This window comes from Monopterus albus, unplaced genomic scaffold (assembly GCF_001952655.1).
Source record: "Monopterus albus unplaced genomic scaffold, M_albus_1.0 scaffold18.1, whole genome shotgun sequence".
NCBI classification, from domain to species: domain Eukaryota; kingdom Metazoa; phylum Chordata; class Actinopteri; order Synbranchiformes; family Synbranchidae; genus Monopterus; species Monopterus albus.
Genome location: NW_018127898.1, coordinates 5,315,751 through 5,336,113, shown reverse-complemented (window position 1 = coordinate 5,336,113; position 20,363 = coordinate 5,315,751). Strand labels below are relative to the sequence as shown.

Below are 20,363 nucleotides of genomic sequence, written 5' to 3'. Positions count from 1 at the left end.
CTATAGCGCCACCCCTTGTCCACAGGTGAGAGTGACAACAACTGTGAGAGATATGTCAGCAGGGCAAACTAACCTTTTTCACAGCAGACTGTTGACAGTGCAACTAATAACGTTAATAGCAGCTTGGTTCCTTTAAGTATTATAGGTAGCCATTCAGTTATGCAAAAATTTACAACACCAGGGCCTTAGAACAGACAAATAGTAAGCTGTTGTTTTAATGTTATGTTGCACCTGTGCTTTTCCTGCTACCATGTTTGGTCTGTATGCTACTTAAATGGATAATTTTACTCAGGTAATATAGCTAAATGAAACTAACTTTCACTCACTGAATTGATATATTTGTAATGCCCGCTTGGCCAGGTAACTGTTGAAAAAGAGATGTCAATCTCAATGAGGTTACACCCAATTAAATAAAGGATAAATTAAAATTTGTCTCAAGATTACAATATTTGCTTTGTTTGAATTCCTTATAAACTCTCTTAAATAAAGAGCACCCTAAATAATGAGCTCTATTAGTTATAATCACTGCTTAATTTGTAAATTATGAGGTCTTTGATTGCATAAAAAGTTCCTCAATGGCTATGTTTAAGTAGTTTCCACATTAAGAGAGAAGCTTAGAGGCAAAAACATTACTTGTTGTGTGTTTTTGAGACCAAAAAAATCACATAAGAACACATGGATTTGCAAATATGAATAATAAATGTTGAGAACAAATGATGCTAAATACATTAAGACAGCGAGTCGATCCCTTCAACCTTAGTCTTGCTATTTGCTTGTCTTTTTTGCATTTTTTTTTTTTTTGCCTGTGGTGGAAAGTAGCTAAGTACATTTACTCAAGTACTTTACTTAAGTACAATTTTGACGTATCTGTTCTTTACTTGGGTATTTTCATTCTTAGCTGCATCATGCTTTGATTTCATTACATTTTAGAGGTAAATACTGCACTTTTTTACTCCACTACATTTATTTTATAACTTTAGTTACTACTTACCTTTCTATTTACTTTTTTACTACGACTTTTCAGAACCAGATTAATATAGAAAATTACAGTATGATTATAAGACTTTGTTGATCCCTGGTGGGAAATTCACAAGCTACCCAGCAGTAATTCAGATTATAAGCATATAAGCTAGTTAAAACTAGCTCCCGCTTTACCAGCTGCAACATTAAATGTGATGTACATAATAAATGCATCAGTAATTATAATATGATATACAGGAATGTGAAATGTGCCATTTGGCATAATGAGTACTTTTACTTTTGTACTTTTAAGATTCAAGATTTTTATTTGCCATGTATGCATAAACACACAGTCTAGGCATATAGGAATTCTTGTGCAGGGCTCTTCTGGAGTCAAATAAAGAGTTTAAAGCCAAAAACAACAAACACCTAGTCTAAATATAAGATCACCCAAGAATTTTACTTAAGTAATGTTTTGAATGCAGGACTTTTACTTGCAACAAAGTATTTCTTCACTGTTATATTGCTACTTTTACTTAAGTAAAGGATCTGAGTACTTCTTTATTAGTAATTATTAGTAATTTATTAGTAATTTTGCATAGCTTTGCTGTTTCTTGAAATCCAGTGAGCCAGTTCTTTCTCTTGACCCTTTAATACTTTAGTACTCCTTTCTGCCGCTTATGGTAAATCAGACATTTAAAAGTCTCTTCATCAAAGTACACAGTGAAAGTTAGTCATTTCTCCCAACTCTTTAAATACATTGTCATGTGATAACTTCATTTATATTGTCTCTCACTGTGTATTTCATTCTTCTTTTAGGGCCGCTTCAGGATCAGCCTCTCAGGAACAGGTTTTAAAGTGGCTAAAGACGCCTTGTGGATCTCCCAGGGTAACTTCGCTGTAGCCGATGTACAAAAATCACAGGTACTAGTAACTTGTGATATACTGGGAAAATTCACAAAATATAGGCACACTGTATGATTTTATAATTGTCTTGTTTTGAAAACCATTTAAAAACATAAAGAAAAATTACCTCATTACGGACCCATGATGATATTTAGTGAGGTATTGGGCATCACAGAACTAAATAATCCAAAGTTTAAATGCTAACATCCTTTTATTGTTTCCTCTATTCTGTCCTGTTGCCTCTCACACCCCATCCCTCCCCTCACTCTCTCTCCTCTCTTGGCTTCAGAGCTCCAGGTGGGCATAGTCCCAAGTGGGCTGTGTATTCCTGGCTTCATTTCTCTGCATAAACACACTGACAAATAACCTTTACTGGGCAGCTGCTCTCTCAAGTGCCCCCCCCACCCCCCCATTCCCCTCTTCTCTCCACTTTTGAAATGGAGATCAAGCTGGAGCGTGCTTGGTAGAAAGGCGAAAACAGGAGACAGGGAAGATGCCAAAACATGTTCACAGTCTGACATCCATAGCCAGTCGACCCCAGGGAGTTTAAATAAAGCCAGGTTGTGACAGTGGAATGGAGAGAGTGCTTTAGAGGAGATCAGACAAACCACTCTCTATACACTGTGGCTTTCATGTGACAGGACAGTGCTTTTGCTGTGTTTGTCTGATGCAGTTTCCTTTTTGTTTCTAAATGTTTGTGTGAAACAACCAATTATGCTGCATTCAAATTGTTCCAGTGAAGCGCTGGTGATTAATTAGCTTGTATTTATCTGCTTGCTGCTGTGAGTGATTACTCAATTCACACCTGGCCACAACCAGCCTGGTGGACATCAGTCTTTGTCACCTTTTGGAAAAGGAAAAGCACACTTCACTCTCATCAAAACAGTGCAGTCACAAATCTCTTTCAAAGCTGTGAAATTCTCAAACTACTTGAAGAAGCATAACCTAGATCTGTTTATACTGATGTTTCAGATCAGTGACAGGTGAAATAATGCTTCAACCAAAGATTTCTTCATCACAGAAGCATACAGTGATCCTGAAAAATTACTATCTCATATTTATAGATCTTAACTTGTGTTCATCTAAGCTTCAAAGGCAGGATCAAGTGTAATTCTTAGTATTTCTCTTGTGTCCACAGGATGGTAGCAGAGTGTTGGGAAAGTGCGGAGGCTACTGTGGAAAATGTACACCGGCAGGCTCCCGTCTGCCAGTGACAGTGGAATAGATCCAACTCCTTTAAACAGGTGAGGAATAACTACAGTAGTTTGATTAAAAAGGTACATTATGTAATTCAAATAAAGGCAAGAGTTTAGCCCCACTCCTAAAATTTCAAAATGCATGACTGGTACTTGCTCTAACTTTCAAATTGATAAGGACTTCATTAGATTTACACAGCAAAGTCTAAGGTAGTATACAGGGTAATGTTTTTTAAGTGTTCATAAAGGATGATTTGTGCCAGTATTAATATTAGTATTGAACTTAGTACTAAAATCTACATTACTGCTCATATTATCCAGTCTTTATAATGCTGTGCATTGCTATCAGTATATTTAAATGTTAAAGTCAGTTCATGACTTTTTTTTGCATCAATCCTCATTCATCTCAACCATCCTCTTCAGGTGCTCATCATGTCAGTACATCCCCTCTTTTTGGTGCTACAGCCGACCTAGAGCTCAGACCTGTCCTTCACTTCTTTTTCACTCTAATGTGTGTAAATTGTAAATTAATGATGTGTAAGTACTGTACATAGCAGCATAAAAATGTCTTATTTATTGTAATCTCCATATATTTTTATATCATAATATAATTCCAGGGTTTTGTTGTCAATATCAAACACCACACCAGTGCCATTTATCAGAATTTTGCCAGAATGTGCCTTCCACTTTGAATATTAGCCACTAGCACTGTTGTTATAGCACAGTGCGTGTGTTACAGCCATATGATCCTTGTTGTCTTTACTTCAATAATGTTGTTGTAGGTTACAAAAACCAAACCAGAAAGATTATTCTGCCAGACATCAGAGAGAAGGAGCTTAGTCTGTACATCCCTCAGGTAGTGTGCAACGACCAGAGAGGGCCATTAGCCTTTTAGCTTTTACAGAGCAGACAGGTTATCTTATCTGAAGCGACTTAAAAGAAGTCAGGGGGAAAAAAGACTCCACCTTAGGCCAGATGCTACCTATAAACCACTGGCCTCCAATGTCACACATTCTTCTCTCCAGCTTTGTTTTTAAGAGCCTGTGCACACTGTATATACTGATATGCTCCTGTTGTGCGCATTCTGACTTGTTTTTGTAACAATATCAGGGTACTTTTTGTATATGTATGGCTTTGTGTGTCTTTAACAAGTGATATACAGTTTTTTTTTTGAAGACACATGAAGAATTGAGAAATAAGTCATGAAGATGCAAGAAGAAATGGGTCTTTACATTCTTTAAGACTTAAGTGTGTAAAGTAGGTATGTAGGGTACATAGTGTATGCACACATTGTTAAGAAGCCATATTTGCTTTTATAAGAAATTTAGTATGGTGCTATTTCAATGTCTTATATGATGCTGTGCACACTTCAGCCAAAGGGAATTTTACAGTCTTCTGCCGCTATACAAATATGAAATGGGGGAGTAAGCATTTTGTGCATTTCTGACAAATGCTCTTCTCTGTGTGAATGTCAAAATATAGTGTAGTTCAGTCAACAGAGTTCTCAGGTGTCAAACAGTAAATGAAGGGATTACTATGATATTTAATTTGTATGTATCTTGTTTTACACATTTGCCCCGTGTTTACCAGGTAAGTGGACATGTATTATTGAAGTTTAACAATGTAAAGTGTCTTTATATGCACCTCATTTTAAATGTAAATATTTATTTTACCTTTTCTTTATGTGAATGTACATAGGCTTTGTCCACAAATGACTATGAATTACCATATAGTATCAACACAAAACTAGAAGGGGCATTTCCTGAAGAAAATGCATGTGAATGCTGACTGTTGAATAAATTACGCTAGCACTGCTAAAGATGGCTGAAATTTATTACTGAAGCAGCTGAAGATTGAGATGCAAAGCTAAATGATCCTATAATATGAAAAGAAAAGCTGAAGTTGGGAGCTTCGTTATCTAAACATGCTGAGAACTGAAAAGCATCGCTGGAAGGTTTAATACCAAACTGAGAAGTAGAAATAAAATGGCTTAAAGTTGTAAAAGGACAGAACTATTTGTCAAAATAAAGTTTAACATGTATTTTAAATCACAGTCCTGATTTCCATGGTGTTTAGCTACAGCTTTTAATGTGAAAAATGTAAAAGCTCCTGGGTCTGAGGAGTTTTCACTTTAAAATCTGGGTTTGTATTTTGAAAGTCTAGCATACATGACAAGATCACGGTAGCTTCCTGGCACTGACTGCCACAGTGTCTGGTAACTTTGTGCATTTGAAGAGTTTTATTTTGAAAATCCAATGATTTAGACCATTAATCTAAGATCACTTAACAATCTGGGGTTTTTATTGTGAAAATACAGCTTGTTATAGCGTGACCTTGTAACTTCTTGGCAGTAATGGCAGGCTTTTATTTTGAAAATCAACAATACTACAGTTTCTGGTAGTTTCCTAACTAATAAGGGGCAGTTAATGTGAAAATCTGACATTTTACCCGGTCTTCATGTGATCTTAAGTTATCTTGGGTTTTTATTTTGAAAATCTGACATACAGTATTTCAGCGCAACACCACTTCCTGTAACTAACTGCAGGCCTTGAACTGAAGAGAGGCTTTTAATTTGAAAATATGGCATGTAAATGGGCCTTCATGTGAGCTTCCATCCATCCATCATCATTCGCTTATCCAAGATTGGGTCATGGTGGCAACAGGTTCAGCAAAATAGTCCAGATGTCTCTCTCCCTAGCGGCGTGTTCCAACTCCTCTGGCAGGATTCTGAGCCATTCCCAGGCCAGATGAGATATATAATCTTTCCAGTGTGTTCTGGGTCTACCCCCGGGTCTCCTACCAGATGTATGTGCCCAGAAAACCTCTAGAGGGAGGCCCCCTGGAGGCATCCCGATAAGATGCCTGAACCACCTCAACTGGCTCCTTTCAATGCGAAGGAGCGGCAGTTCTACTCTGAGCCTCTCCCAGATGTCCAAGCTCTACACTCTATCTCTAAGGTTAAGTCCGGCCACCCTGTAAAGGAAGGTCAGTTCAGTTATATTTGTGATCTTATTCTTTCAGTCACTACCCAGAGCTCGTGACCACAGGTGAGGGTTGGAGTGTAGACTGACTGGTAAATTGAGAGCTTTGCCTTTTGGCTCAGCTCCTTCTTCACCACAACAGCCCAGTACAACATCCACATTATTCAATCTCACACTCAGTTGTACCACTACTTGTGAACAACTCCCAACCCAGAGGGAGCACTCCACCGTTTTCCAGCAGAGCACCGTGGCCTCAGACTTGGAGGTGCTAACTCTCATCCTCGCTGTTTCACACTCAGCTGCAAACTGCCCCAGTGCATGCTGGAGGTCATGGTCTGATGAAGCCAGCAAAACCACAGGAGAAAGAGGACAAAGTTTAAGAGGATTTGAAGATTCCACCCATTCATATCAATGAGAAAAATGTCCTGAAAAAAGCAGAGTATTTTAAAAAGTATAAAGGTTACAAAAAATATGAATGGAAGCACACGTCTTTAACGAGCTGAACGTTTTGATATTTGAATGGGTTTTTTAGCTGAAAGTATGCTGAAGTGGTTAGCGATCAAAAAATGAATGGAAGAAAAACTGGCCATAACTTTATGGAGGTAGGAAAACAATAGTGTGACTGCTGAATCAGCAGTAGTTTCCACCAGGTTGCAGGAAGCTTCTCCAGCCCTAGACAACGTGAGAAATGAAACTCATAGAAGGGAAGAAAAGAAGGATCTCACCTTTGTGTGCAGCCCTACTGTGTTTCAAATGAGTGATCCTGGCAGCGAGAGGCTTCCAATTTTGCAGTTTCAGGATGATAACAGCCATTATCCAGGCCTGGGCAATCTGAGGAATGAAACTCAGCAAAGGGCACAGATGCAGGGTCCCACCACTGATCCTGAAGGTCTTTTTGCTGTCTCTGCTTGTTGGCCATTCTCGCCCCGTGAATGAGAGAGCCTGGGAAAATAGTGACTCAACGGACAATGATACTGACATAGACATTTGTGTGACATCATTAGAAGTTATCTTCTTAGCCCAAGCAGCAGACACCAGTTCAACAGCATTTAAACATTTGTCCATGTCCAGACCAAGACATTGTTGTACCCGGTACTTTTTAACCATACTGACTCTGAGAGACGAGGCAGTCCAAGTAACTTCAAAACAGTGCTGATTTATTCCATGAACACAGGCAAAAATTAACATTACACGCTCAGGTATCTTGCACCTCCAACATGCACGCAGGCAGATGTAAGATGAAAGCCCCTGAACCGAACCAGGCCTATACATTATATCCCCTCAGTTGGGCTAGCCCCATACTACACAGAAACGTCAACCAAGACGTCTCTGTTGCCAGCTTTGCAGCTGGCCATAGCAGTAGTCAAAACATGAAGCAAATCAGTGTGTGTGTGTCTGTTGATTAAGTGATGTGTAACTAAAAACATTCTCACACGACCTCTAGTAACATGTCGTGTCTTAAACATAAGAACATATTATGGCTAAGTCTACAGTTATACACATCATAATAATAATATTAAACACCCTGTCTGCTGACAGTCATCAACTCTTCTCTCTAGTTATCCTTGACCAGATGTACCCTGTAGAAACTCATAAGCATGACTAAGTATTTAACAGTCTAACTAGACATCCTCTCTCCACTAAACATTTCTAATACATAAAGTATCTATCCAATTTCTATCTGACTAAAAATACCTAACAACATGCTGCTAGTTCTCCCAGTCCCAGAAATGCTATTGAACATGATATTTACACCTGGTATCAACTGGGGGAACCTGAGCCAGAGCAAAGCATGCTTACAGCTGTTCAGCTATATTGCTAACACTTTTTCCAAAGCCCAAAGACGGATTGCAGCTTTTCTTTGGAAAGCACAAGAAAGGTTTTGATCTTTGTTTCACAGGGTCATAGCAATGTTACCATGGTTTAAATAGCAGTTGCCACTGTGTGACATGCATTGTTACTCTCTACAGAAAACGTGATTTAAAAATATTAGGTGGCATAGTGGATTTACCTGTTTTCCACACGGTGCCCCGGTCCTACCACCATCTTAATAGGCTGTAATCAAAAAAGAAACTGGAAAAAGAGAAATAAATAAAACAGAAAATACAACTGTGACTCACATGTGTTTCTTTTTGTGCAAACTGTCTAAATGTACTGTTACTTCTGACTGAAGGACAGTGGTCTCTGAATTATGCAGCTACTGCTTTTACTGGTCCAGGTTGTTGTTTTTTTCTTGCGTTTTGTGTTTGTGTGTGCAAGTGTGTGAATAAGACAGATAAGGGTGGATATGGACAAAGAATATTTGATACCGCTGTTTTTAACAAGGGCTCTGCCAACTGAAGCATGAAAGGACGAGGATATCAGATGTTTTGATTGTGAAATACATGACAAATCAAATTTTTGTGATGAATACCTCAAACAAACCAGCTCATTCAAAACAGCTGGGTTAGGTTAAGGTTAATATGTCAGTGCCTGTATTCTGGTGAGTACAGAATGTAGTTTTTTTTTTTTCCTCTGCCTGTTTCTGAGACATTCCCACAAGGATCAGACTTGGGAGCTAAGCAGCTGCAGGTTTCAGGCTGTACCAGACGTTCCAAACACTTGTGAATGTCATGTCCACCGCCTTGTAGGCAACTGCTCATTGAACCCGAACCAGCCTTGACAGACTTGTGCAGGTCTAAAGTTCACTGGCAAGATATGTGAGATAATGCATGGCAGTAGAAATCCTGGATCAAGCTTTTACAAAGAATGTGGGGGTTTTTTTCCACAGTGGCAGCAGCTTAAAAAAGACCACTATCAGCTCACTACACTAACACTCACTGTACTGTGTTCACTGTAATCTACAACCCCGAAAGGAGCTTCTCTTGGCTTCCAACACATTTTTGCTCCTAGAAATAGAATGCAAGCTGTTTACAATCCCACCAAGAGTGTTTAGACTTTTAAGATTTAATGAAGAGAGCTTTAAAGTCCTGAGGATCAGCACCACCCCTACCATCATTATCATCACCATTCCTCAAGGTAATCTAGGCTGACTTTGAACTGAGATTTAGTAGTAAGTAAGCCTCTGGCCTGCGTGCACATGCAAATACTTTGGATAGCCACCAGATACAATTTGTGTTTATCTTAGTGTGGAAATGGATTGGATGCTGTAAGTGATGGAATGTATTTGTCTGTGATCCTCTGTTTTTTTTTCCTTCATCCTCTGGTACAGTTGAGTGTCTCAAGGTTACCAATCTGTCCTTGGGACAAAGAAAGCAGAGATCTTCTCACGGTCTTTCTTATTCTTTCTCAATTCGGTTAAGTGCAGAATCATATTGTTTTGACACAGCGACACCTGCTCTGTTGCCTTTATTTCTTTCTTACTTCAGACAAGTGATAGAAAATGAAAGAGCAATGAAGAATGTGATGTCTGCAACAGCTATTTAGAACAGAGTATGCAGTAAACTGTACAGAGACCTGATTTAATTGTACTTTAATGGATGGGCTGATATAAGCACTTGAGCTATACTAGTGTTCCAAGTGCTGCTAATACTGTTTCTACAACCAAAACCAATTTTAAGTATGAAACAATTGATATATCTACCCATCCACCCATATAAACACCACAGTTCCTTATTCTAAACTATTATTTTAATCACTGTTCATTTAAAACTATCCAGGTGAAGTTCAACCACACTTCTTCTTGGACCCCACTTTCCCTGAGCCCAGCACAATTCATGATCTTTTACAGTATTACACAGCACCTTCAAACTCCACTCCAAAAGCAGGACAGTATCTCAGAGGTGTGGGTCATCTAGGCAGCTTTGAAACAGTGCCACTCCATTTAAAACAGCAAAGAAAAAATTGATAGAGAGAAATCTGAAGTGCCACACATTTGTGCATGACAACCACTGACCAGTACGCGCATGCTTGAACTTTAGAGAGGCTGATAGAGCTGCATAATAACTATAGAAACGGCTTCGGCAAAATGTGTGTCTAGAAATAATATAGAATAAGTACATCTTGAAGCTGTGCCAGTGATGCTCACAACCCTTTATTCAACACTTACTCCGGAGAGCCAACACTGTTGGACCACAGGGAAGAAAAACAACCCCATGGGGTGCATGTGAGATGGAAACCAGTCATCCAGCACAGGGAAGTGATGTCATGAATGTCTCTAAACTGTGAGTGGGAACAGTCAAGGTTACATACATTATGTTGTGACTCAGGAATGATGTGAAAGTCCCTACTGGAGTTTATTGAAACTTTTGACATAAGGACATTCTTGGGGAGGACACTGGCGCAAGTCATCAGAAGGTAGAATGTTTGAAGGATTATAAAAGCATAAACCTTTTATTTCCACAATGATTACAGGGTCTGTTATTTGCTTTGAAATGTTCTCAGACTGGACGTCAGAACTCACCCACACTGCCATTTACAGTACCATCAGTGGTTTTATCCAAGTATAATTATAGTTTGTCCTTTTTTTGCAAGTATTTTTCTGTTATTCCATTGGCTGCGCGGAAACCGGGTGGAGCTGTTCTCCGGAACATCGCAGCCGTGTTCATTAATTAAAGAAACTATTAGGAGAAGGCGGCAGTCAGGACTGAGTGGCTTTGGAGAAGTTGTGAGGGACCTTTAACGAATGCGCACCGATCTGTTTTTGCCTGTGTGCGCCATTTGTAGCAGACTGTGCCTTTACCGCCCTGGGATCAGCCTGTCATGTTCAGTCGCAGCTCCCGAAGGAGAGACCCCAGCAAATCGGTAGGCAGGCAAAAAAAAGTTAGAGGTTTTAGGTGGTTTCCGTGGCACATGTCGCCATTTGTCTTTTGCGCTTTATTAAAGGAATACGCAGGCGACATATATAAGTTTGATGTGAAGTTTTTCTTGTTTCTGCTCTATCCTGTTGCTAAGGGCATCAAGTTACATTTGCTCTGTTATGATTACGCATTGGAACGATCCTCGTTAACCACACAGGACGAGAAACATACGCGTTTTCTCTGCTTCAGCAAGTGGCTTTTGTTATTTAACGTAGGATGTGTAATTTTGTCACTTTACCTGCTGATGCACGACTTTTAATTGATTTTATGAGTTTAATTTATTGTTTGTTAGCGGTAATCAATGCAAGTTACTTGAAGAATTATATTTAAACGCGAAGTAAATTCTGACACTTGGGCAGTGTTGTGAGATGCTTAAAAGTAGTTCATCTGCTGCTGCAAGCTGTGACCCATCATTCTGTGTCTATCCAAAGCTGAACCCTGCAGATGAGCCACAGAAAGGACAGTCTTGTGTCACCTGTGGAGAACAGTGTCCTGGTTTTGCCCTGCACAAATGGAGGTAAGGGCATGGCTTCACTTTATGGACCAAACTCATGGTGATGCTGTGCCACATGGTTCGTTTGCCTTTGTGATGTGCAGATGCTTCCATCCTATAGATGAGAGCAGTCAATATCAAATCATTTCAGTGTAATGCCCCCTGTCCCCCATTTGTACCCATGAATTAACACACAAATTATTTGCCATTTGCCACAACTGCCACATATAACCAGTTGATTAAGCTGCTAGCAATTTAGCAAAGTACCCATTCTGCAGTAATAAACTGTGTAGAAACCACTAGTAGCATTCAGGAGGAAGCCTTCCAGACCTCTAGTACTTTGAATAGAACCAGCTCTGCATAGTACTGTGAAGAAATCCTTGTTCTGCCCCTGTGTGTTCTATAATAAGAGATTTTACTCTAGAGACCTTTCACATAGCAGGGAGGATTCAGGCCTTCTGTGTCAACATTTGCTCTGTCACAGCAGTAAAGAATATAAAATTGCGTATGCTCTGAACATTATGTACCGATTACAAATCCTCCATTATTATTGTGGAACACAATAAGATGCTTGACTTGATCCGTAGAAGATAAGCAGGGGAGGAGACGTCCAAAATTAAAAGCTTAACAACAAAAAGCAGTGCAAGGAAAGTATGATAGCTGAATTCAATTTAAATTTTATTTACACTTGCACAATCCTTAGGGTGTGACGTCTTTCTGCAGCACACCAGAATTATCCTTAATCCCAGTTTTCCTCATAAGCACAGAATAAATCCCATAAAACTTTGGCACGAGAAAAGTCTACTAGAGAGGAGCCACCTTATTTGAGGTTAACATGAGAGCCATGAATTTGTCAGACATCTTTTCTTCTAGTAGAGATCCATAATTGAAAGGGAGGGTCTGAGCCATAAAGACCATCCAGCCTCTTTTGCTGTAAAGTAAACTATTGCAGGGGCAACAGCAGGCTCAGGAATGCAGCCTTTAATTCCCTGTCTTTGCAATCTCACAGTACAAAGTAAACTTTTTCCTGTCCAGCAAACTAGAATAAAACGTTGTCGGTGGCTACAGAGTAATGGAGCCAGACTTTGTGTCCAGAGGCTAAAAGCTGTTTTATAGCTCTAACCGGTTTTTGTTTCTGAGGAAAAAACTTTGCCACTGTCACAGAGGATTTCTTACTTCATTCTCAGACAAATATAAAGGTGTTTTCATGCAAATTTTTACAAGGTATGGTGGTAAAGGTGTGCTTTGGAATGTGGTTGAGTTTCATTATCCTAAAGTTAGAGACAGGGAGTCTGTGGATGCAGGTGTGCACAGATACTACTGTCTCCTCTGGTCACTTGCTGTGTGTCTGTTGCTTAGCTGACTACAGTACTTTGCTTTTCTAATGTAAGTACAGTATATGGGCTTTAGTGCATGTGGAAAATGAGACACTGACAACTGGCAGTCACCAAATTAACAGCAGAAACCTCTGGGGCACGTTTGGCCCCCAGAGGATGGTTGCTAATGACACCGGTGATCTGTTCATGTGGTGCCGTCAGGTTGACCTTTATGATTTTGAGTGAAATATTGGATGGATTAGTATTTGGTACAAGCATCCATGGTCAACATTACATCAACATGTTAGCATTGTTAATGTGCTAGCATGGCTGTAAAGTCTAGTCTTACTTTTTACTGAATTCAGATACAACATTTGAAACATTTTTCCACCATTCAGCCATATTCAGTTTATAGCTAGGAAGAATCATGTTGTGGCTAGTGAACCTATGGACAAAAGGCAAGAAAAAAGTAGCAGCAACATTTTTTTTTCTTGCTTTTTGCCTTTTAAGCTCTTGTTGGTTCAGCACCTGTATAAGGTTTTTCTGAGATTGTTCTATTTTAAGGGTTTTTAGAGATTTTATCAAGTATTTCACAAGAAGAAAGCAATAAGTGAAGCAAAGCTCTGAAAAAGTAAACATAGCATTGTTTAACAAAAACAAAATATGTTCTTTCTTACCCCTTGAATCGTCAATAGAACCCCTCAGATTAATCTTGCGACTCCTCAGTGTTGTGACCTCTAGGTTGAGAACCTCTGTGATAAAGCATCCACCAATGCATGACACCAAAGTTGGATGAGTAGAATTCATGTATGTGTATATGTATATATGTTTTCCTGTAAAGCAAGTTGTATTCTGGCTTTTCTTTTTTTTACTTTGTGTGGTGTGTGATTTCTTTGTTTCCTGGCATATTTCTCTCACAAGTAGATCATGCACGTTGGTAGAGATGTGTTTGTTTGAGGCACAGAGTATTGTTATGTTACAGTACAGTGAATGGTGCTGGGCTATGCTACAGTCCCCCTACCCACACTTTTGACATGTTTGTCTCACAGTTCACTGAAATATTGATGATTCTTTAAATATTCAGTAGGTGAATATACAGTAATGGACGTTTTTTTTGTTGTTGTTTTTGGGGTTTTATTCCAGTTTGTCTCTGCTCTTTCTTACCTCTTTCATAGACCACTGCCTCTGAATAAGATGCTTTCAGCGAGCTAGCTCCTGGGGGTTTTTCAGTCTTTTATACTAAGTTGACCGAGTGTATTTAGGAGCCTGTCTAGTTTGGGGTATTTAAAATCACCAAGGCCTACCAAAACATTGCCCTAAAGAATTTGCTGTACATGGTATCTGAATTCAATGTGAGTGTTAAACCAAATATCTGGTGTCTGCAAACTTTAGAGTAAAAACCATTTATTTAAAAAAAGCAACTCTCATAGTAACTAAACGAATGTGACCGCAAGCAGAAGAAAGTGCAGGGTGTCCAGCCTCATCCTGTGTGCCAGAAGTTTGCTATTGAGCAGCTGTTTCTTTAAATTAAGAAAGAACAGGTCACAGTTCATGTGTATGGATGGATGCCCATGGGCTGCCACTGTTGTGGAATGTGCCTGGCATGGTTAACTGGCTTGGTTAAAAACCTGGTATAATTAATTTTTCTCTCAGCAGGTTTTCAAATCCTCTGGGATAAGGTGCTAAAAGGTGCTGGAAAAGGAACCTTGGGTGGCTCCACTCGCCCTGTTAGCTCTGTGACCTTGATGTGGGTAGAAAATGGATGGATGAACGTAGAGTTTCTGTTTCCTGGATGCTTTTGTGCCACTATGCTTGTGTAACTTAGTAAGCTGCTTCAGCTGCTGTAGGCGGGTTAGGAACAGGAGTAGATTCTCTTTTCGTAACATGCTCCTTTTGAATTATTAATGCTTGCCTTTGGCTTGATTGATTTTCCCTGTGCTAATGAGACTCATTACCAGGCTTATTAACATGAGCCTGAGTGTGTATATGCTATCAGATGGGCCTGATCATATGACTCTCTTCTGCACGATGCCAGAGTGTTTGAGCTGCGACTAATGTATGCTTAAAAGGTTACACTTGACCTATTGGGGAGGGTTAGATCAGCTTAAGTATGAAGCAAGATTTATTCCGTGAGATCCTGCCATTTACTATGTCTTTATTTCCTCCAGGCAGCAGCACAGCTTAAAACTTCATTTAAGGCAGTGGGTTTTGCTAGAGCTAAACAAGGCCAGACCTTGTTTGCAACAGGGCTTTAGTTGGAAACTATAGCTGGCTAGTGGTGGGGAGGCAGAAGAGGAGATGAAAAGAGGACGGCTGTAGTAAAACAACAGGGTTTGGGGTTGAGGTTTAACCCAGCCCTGAATGCCTTGATGACGTCTGTCCCCTCGGTAACCCAGTCTAATCTGCATAACACAGGGCGACGCAGCTATTCACTGTGTTAACAAGACAGCCTGGCAAATAAAACTGTCAGGGCGCCCAGGCATATGAATGGGCTCTGGCTATTGTGACAGGGAAGAAGAAGAGCTGAGGTGAAGGGGGAGATGGAAAGAAGCAGCCACTGGTGGTCGGTGTCACAATAGAAACGTAACAGATTAATCACTAAAGCTGTCTGTGCATTGCGTTGAAGAAGGTACGCAGCCTTCTTTGATAGTTTCCCAGGATGAAAACATTCCTGTGCCCTGCTGTCTTCTCTGTGGGCTTGTTTTTGGAAGCAGCAGTAACATCTGTGGTAGCACCCATACAGTATGGGTCAGGAGGAAAATGGCTGGTTAAGATGGGCTGTTTTATTGTGTTAATGGTGTGTGTTGTCTGTCATTTAGATGAGATTTATTTTGAAGGGGCTCCAGGATCATGTGATAAATGGCTGGTGTTCAGAGATAATACAAACCCAGGGAGCTGTGAAGCCCTTGTATAAATCATACGTTGACCTTTAGGTTCTCAAACAGTGTTGGGCTGAACTTGTCTGTTCCCATCCTTCTCCTTTCATTCTCTGCTGCTGTTGTGTGTGTGTGTGTGTGTGTGTGTGTGTGTGTTTTTTCTTTTCTTTTTTTTGTCTTCTCCTCTCTAGCGTCGTCTCATTCTCATTTCTTCCAGTCTGCCATCTCACCTTTGTTTTCCTCTCACCTCATTCAGCCTATATTACACAGTGGAACAAGTACAGAATACAGCTCTTGATTTAACTGTAATGATTCAGACTCTGATTGTTATGCATGACGGTCACAGCAGTGTGGGTTTGCTCTAGTGCTCAATGCTTGCAATTGTTTTTGTAATGTTGGGCATCATTAGTATGGCATGGCATTTCTGACAGCCTACCCTATGCACTCCAGATACAGTAGCAATGATGTGTATGTTTATTGACCAAAGGCCTGAATGTACATTTTTCTCATTTCACCATCAAGTGAAACTAAATGAGCGTGACAGAAGTGTTCAGTTATTCAGTCAAATGAAACTACATGAGCTAAAACAGATGGAAGGAAACGGCTCAGTGGTCACCTGTCAAAATAAGAACCATTTTCTCACTCTGGCTCCTCAGACAGAGAGATGCTGACTTCATCCTTACCTTTATGATGTCTCTTTTTTTGTGTTATTCAAGCAGAGCCATTCAAAGGTCACCGAGCCAGCTCAGCAGTACAATTATTCTTATAATATATACTGTATATAATTATACTGTACAACTGTCACAAGTTTTTTTTTTTTCTGTATTGTTTTTCCAGTATAGTGTTTTGTATCACATCTTTAAATGGTAGTACGTGTTTTTTGTTGATTCTTTGACTGATACCACATCTATTTACACTTCTGTATCTCTTCTCATTTTAACTCTATTTGCACCACCCTTTTAAAATAGTTTTAAAACATTACTTGGCATTTCAATATCAAATTTAAAGAGGCTCACTTAAGTAGTTCCAAAGCTATTTTCCTCTGTGCTGGTGAAGGTCACTAAAGTGACCAGCAGGAGGCAAACGTGTCCAACTTAGACACACAGAATTCCAGTAGCCACTTTGTTTACAACAAGGTCTACACTGGTGGTGGTGTCATGGAGTCTTGGAGAACAGCCAAATTATCACAATAGGATAGAGTCTGTTAAGAAGAAGCTAACTGATAAAATGTCTGTGCAGATTCTCAGTCATCCAGGTCATAATAAGCTGAAAAAAACTTTCAGGAAAAAATTTGACATAGAAATCTAGTCCAGTTGATTTTTTTTCAACTAAATGATAAAAATAAGCCTCCACATTAGTGTCATGATCAAAAATTATCATGGTACTCAATGTGCACAAAGTGCATCTCTGTTATCTGACTAAATCAGCATACATTGTTCATATAGTCTTAATAGAAGTTTATTGTATAAGACAGTTGTGTGAGGCTGTGTAATGTCTTCTAATGCTGCTTCAGTAAAGTAGCTGTACTCTGGCCCACATGTCTTGTATTTTCTCTGCTTGTCTTATCAAGGTCATCTCTCACAGGTGCTCATACACTTGGATTAGCCCCTTGTAGAAGAAGGTGTGTGTGTGTGTGTGTGTGTGTGTTAAGCCAAATATGCTCATAAATAGGCCCATGCATGGATATAAACTGAAAATATATTGTCACTAAATCTTGTCTTGTTCTTATTAACTAGATGTTTCTGTACATATCAGTCATTCAAATGAATCAGACATATCAGTGATGGTGGAAATGTCACAATTCCATGTATTTCCTCTTCCATGCTTTTATTTTGATGGACTTCTGCATTGTTTGTTCTTGTTACCACTCACTTCTCTCGTTCTCATTACACTCACCAGTTTTCAATTACATTAATCAAGGACTCTGTATATCTGTCTCTAGTCCACATGCACAGAATGCCAGATTGTCTTCAGAGAAGCACTCAACATGACTCTCTTGCATCTCAGCCAGCATTCGTTTTCCATAGTTCTGTGTTCACAGTTTTCCTCGCATTGCTCGACTGAGTTTTGCCTGTAGTCACGTCTTCACACACACTTCTCCCTCACAGCTTCTGGGCAGCATCCTGTTTCTAGCTTCATGTTTACCATGTTCATGTAGGACTCTAGTTTTCTGGTCGGCGGAGTTATCTCAGGGTCCATGCCTTCCATGTTCTTGTACAGGCTTCATTGCTTCTTTGCATCTGGGTATTGTTCCTTCATGGACTGGTGACCCAGCCAACCTAGTTTGCTGTTTTGAGTATTGCCTTCAGGAGAGCCTTGTATAGTTTTGATATTTGTGTTATAGCTTTTGAGTGACACCTAAGCTTTTGTTCCTCAGTCTATGTCCAGTGGTCACTTGTCCTTTCTCACCTCATGTTCTTTGTCAGGTCCTGGTTTATTCATCCTATCCTTAGCGTTTGACACAGTGTTCCTCCCTTTAATTACCATTGTTTAGACTAAAGCCCTGTCCATGCTACTTCTGCGTTGCCTCTCAGTGGTGTGTGTGTGTGTGTGTGTGTGTGTGTGTATTGTCTGCATTTGGGTCCTAAATACTAATTTACATGGCACAAGTGAAAATGACCTAGCTCTGAATTTAAACTCCAATTATGCTGTGTAACTGTGATGCACTCTACTGTTACTGTAAATTAGCACAACATGCTTGTAGCCATGTACCGCTTCTCACATTAACAAACTGTAATTCTCCCTGACTTCTGTTGATCCATGACTTGGCCTGCTAAGCTGCCTTTGAACTGTCACAGGACATAAAGGGAGGCAGGTTCACCACTGTCATATGTGTGATAAGTTAGTATTTACTGCACTCACACTTACAATTCCCACCCACCCCCGTTAGAGTTAATTCAATTCATTTTGACCTGTTAGTTATTCGATGTACTTTGGCTGGTGGAATGCTCAGCTTTTCATTTGATCTAATATTTCCCTGTAAAATTACAAATGAATTTTGGTCCCTGTGCTTTGTACAAAAGCATCTTTGATAAATTGCATAACTGAGCCATTCATTTGCTTAAAGCTACAGTATGTACTTTTTCAAACATTTCTGTTGTAGAAACATGCTCCAAAATGTGTCTTAAGGTGGAGAGGTGCTGTCAATGCCTCCTGTGACCCAGACTCATTGAACAGCTCTGGCAGCAGTGCAGAGATATTAGCTCCTAAAAGGTTTTGAGTGGGATTGACCTCTCTAACCAATCAGAGATTTTCTATTATTTCTGTTTTCAATTATTTCTGCTTGATCAGTAAGTATTGTTGAATCCTTGTACTTTATAATTTCATAATGACAAATATCTGAAGAGCTGTAGAGAGTGTGATGGAGCATAGCAGAATTTAGTAGAGCATAGTGGAGCAGGGAGAGGGAGAGCTGGGCGGAGCAGAGTGGATTGATTTGAAGTTTCATGATAACGCTGCCTTAAGTTACATATTGTAGCTTTTAATGCTACTTAAAGAAAGAAAGTGTGTGTCTCCATTTCTTGCAACAATCACCCCACCCCATATTTTTCTGTATATTTTTCTCTGTCTCTGACACACACACACACACACACACACACACACACACACACAGTGAGTAAGAAAGGTGTGAAACATATTATCACCGGTCCAAAGCAGTTTTCATTTTATGCTGGAGCGCACACACACCTTCTCACCTTCATTTTCTTTCTGTTCTATTCACATTCTGAGCCCTATGGTGTTCCACTAGAGGTGCACAAGCTCACAGCTGTAATTTACCAGCTGTGCAGTAAATCACAGGTTGCTTGCAAATCAAATCAAATTTATTTATATAGCACTTTGGTCAACTGGATGTTTTTAAAGTACTTTACATGAGAGAATAAAACCACAATAAATGACTAAAATAGAATAAGATCAGTGCAAAAAAAAAAAAAAATGGCACAATAACACAGATGACATGCGTTCAAAAGGAATGCGTATTAATGTGTATTAAAAGCCAAGGCAAATAAATATTTAAAGCAATGATTTAAAAGTAATGAGGTCAGTAGCTGATCTAACCTTAAAAGGTACAATATTCCACAATTTAGGAGCTGCAACAGTAAAAGCACGATCACCCCAGCGTTTATATCTGGCCCTGGGAACCTCTAAAAGAAACTGGTTTGAAGATCTGAGGGACCTTGTAGGTTTGTGCCAATGCACTAATTTGGTGAGGTAAAATGGTGCCAAACCATTAAGAGCCTTAAAAATAAAAATCAATAACTTTAAAATCAATTCTAAAATGGACTGGAAGCCAGACACACACAGTAAAGGTACCACATCTCATCAGAATTAATTTGACAGGTGGCCCCGCCCCTTAGCCCCGCCTCCCATCCAATCAGATTCGTTCTTCCGGTTCCTGGTCCCACGTGGCCCCCGGGGGTACCCTCCCACACCCCTGCATCTGCAGCCAGAGATAAGGAAGTCGTGGTTAACCACATCTGAAAAGATAAACAGACAGTGGTTACAGTCTCTACACACATGTGGTTATATAGATAAGAATATAACTGTATTTGATATTGGTTACAGCCCCTACATATGATGGTATAGTTAAGTATTTAACTTGTTCTTGTAAAGTTTGATTGTTCCTTACTTGATCTTGTAAAATGATCTATTTAAGAATGATGAGTGAGGAATATAGACTTAACAGTCACTTACCAGGCTATTGTTCATTTATTTTCTGTAGCAAAAAGTAGTAATACAGAATGCCAAACTACTCTCAATGAACAGCATATTACTGCGCTTCTTATAACATATATCCAAGCAGATAGTGTGATCACATTACCTTTTTAAATCGCACCT

The 20,363-nt window shown here is 39.6% G+C and overlaps 1 protein-coding gene and 1 long non-coding RNA gene across 2 annotated transcripts in view; both read left to right on the top strand.

Moving 5' to 3' along the window:
• LOC109956255 (uncharacterized) lies at positions 1-5,034 on the top strand. The gene is made up of 4 exons (XR_002274384.1): positions 1-25; positions 1,780-1,884; positions 3,005-3,110; positions 3,486-5,034. It is a non-coding gene; the product is annotated as an uncharacterized LOC109956255 (long non-coding RNA).
• A 5,557-nt stretch (positions 5,035-10,591) lies between these two features.
• prickle2b (prickle homolog 2b) overlaps positions 10,592-20,363 on the top strand; it is a 93,132-nt gene continuing 83,360 nt past the window's right edge. Inside the window, exons 1-2 of the mRNA XM_020592870.1 lie at positions 10,592-10,786; positions 11,274-11,359. Of these exons, the coding sequence (XP_020448526.1) occupies positions 10,745-10,786; positions 11,274-11,359 (128 nt within the window). The 5' untranslated portion in view covers positions 10,592-10,744. The remainder of the gene's footprint in view (positions 10,787-11,273; positions 11,360-20,363) is intronic.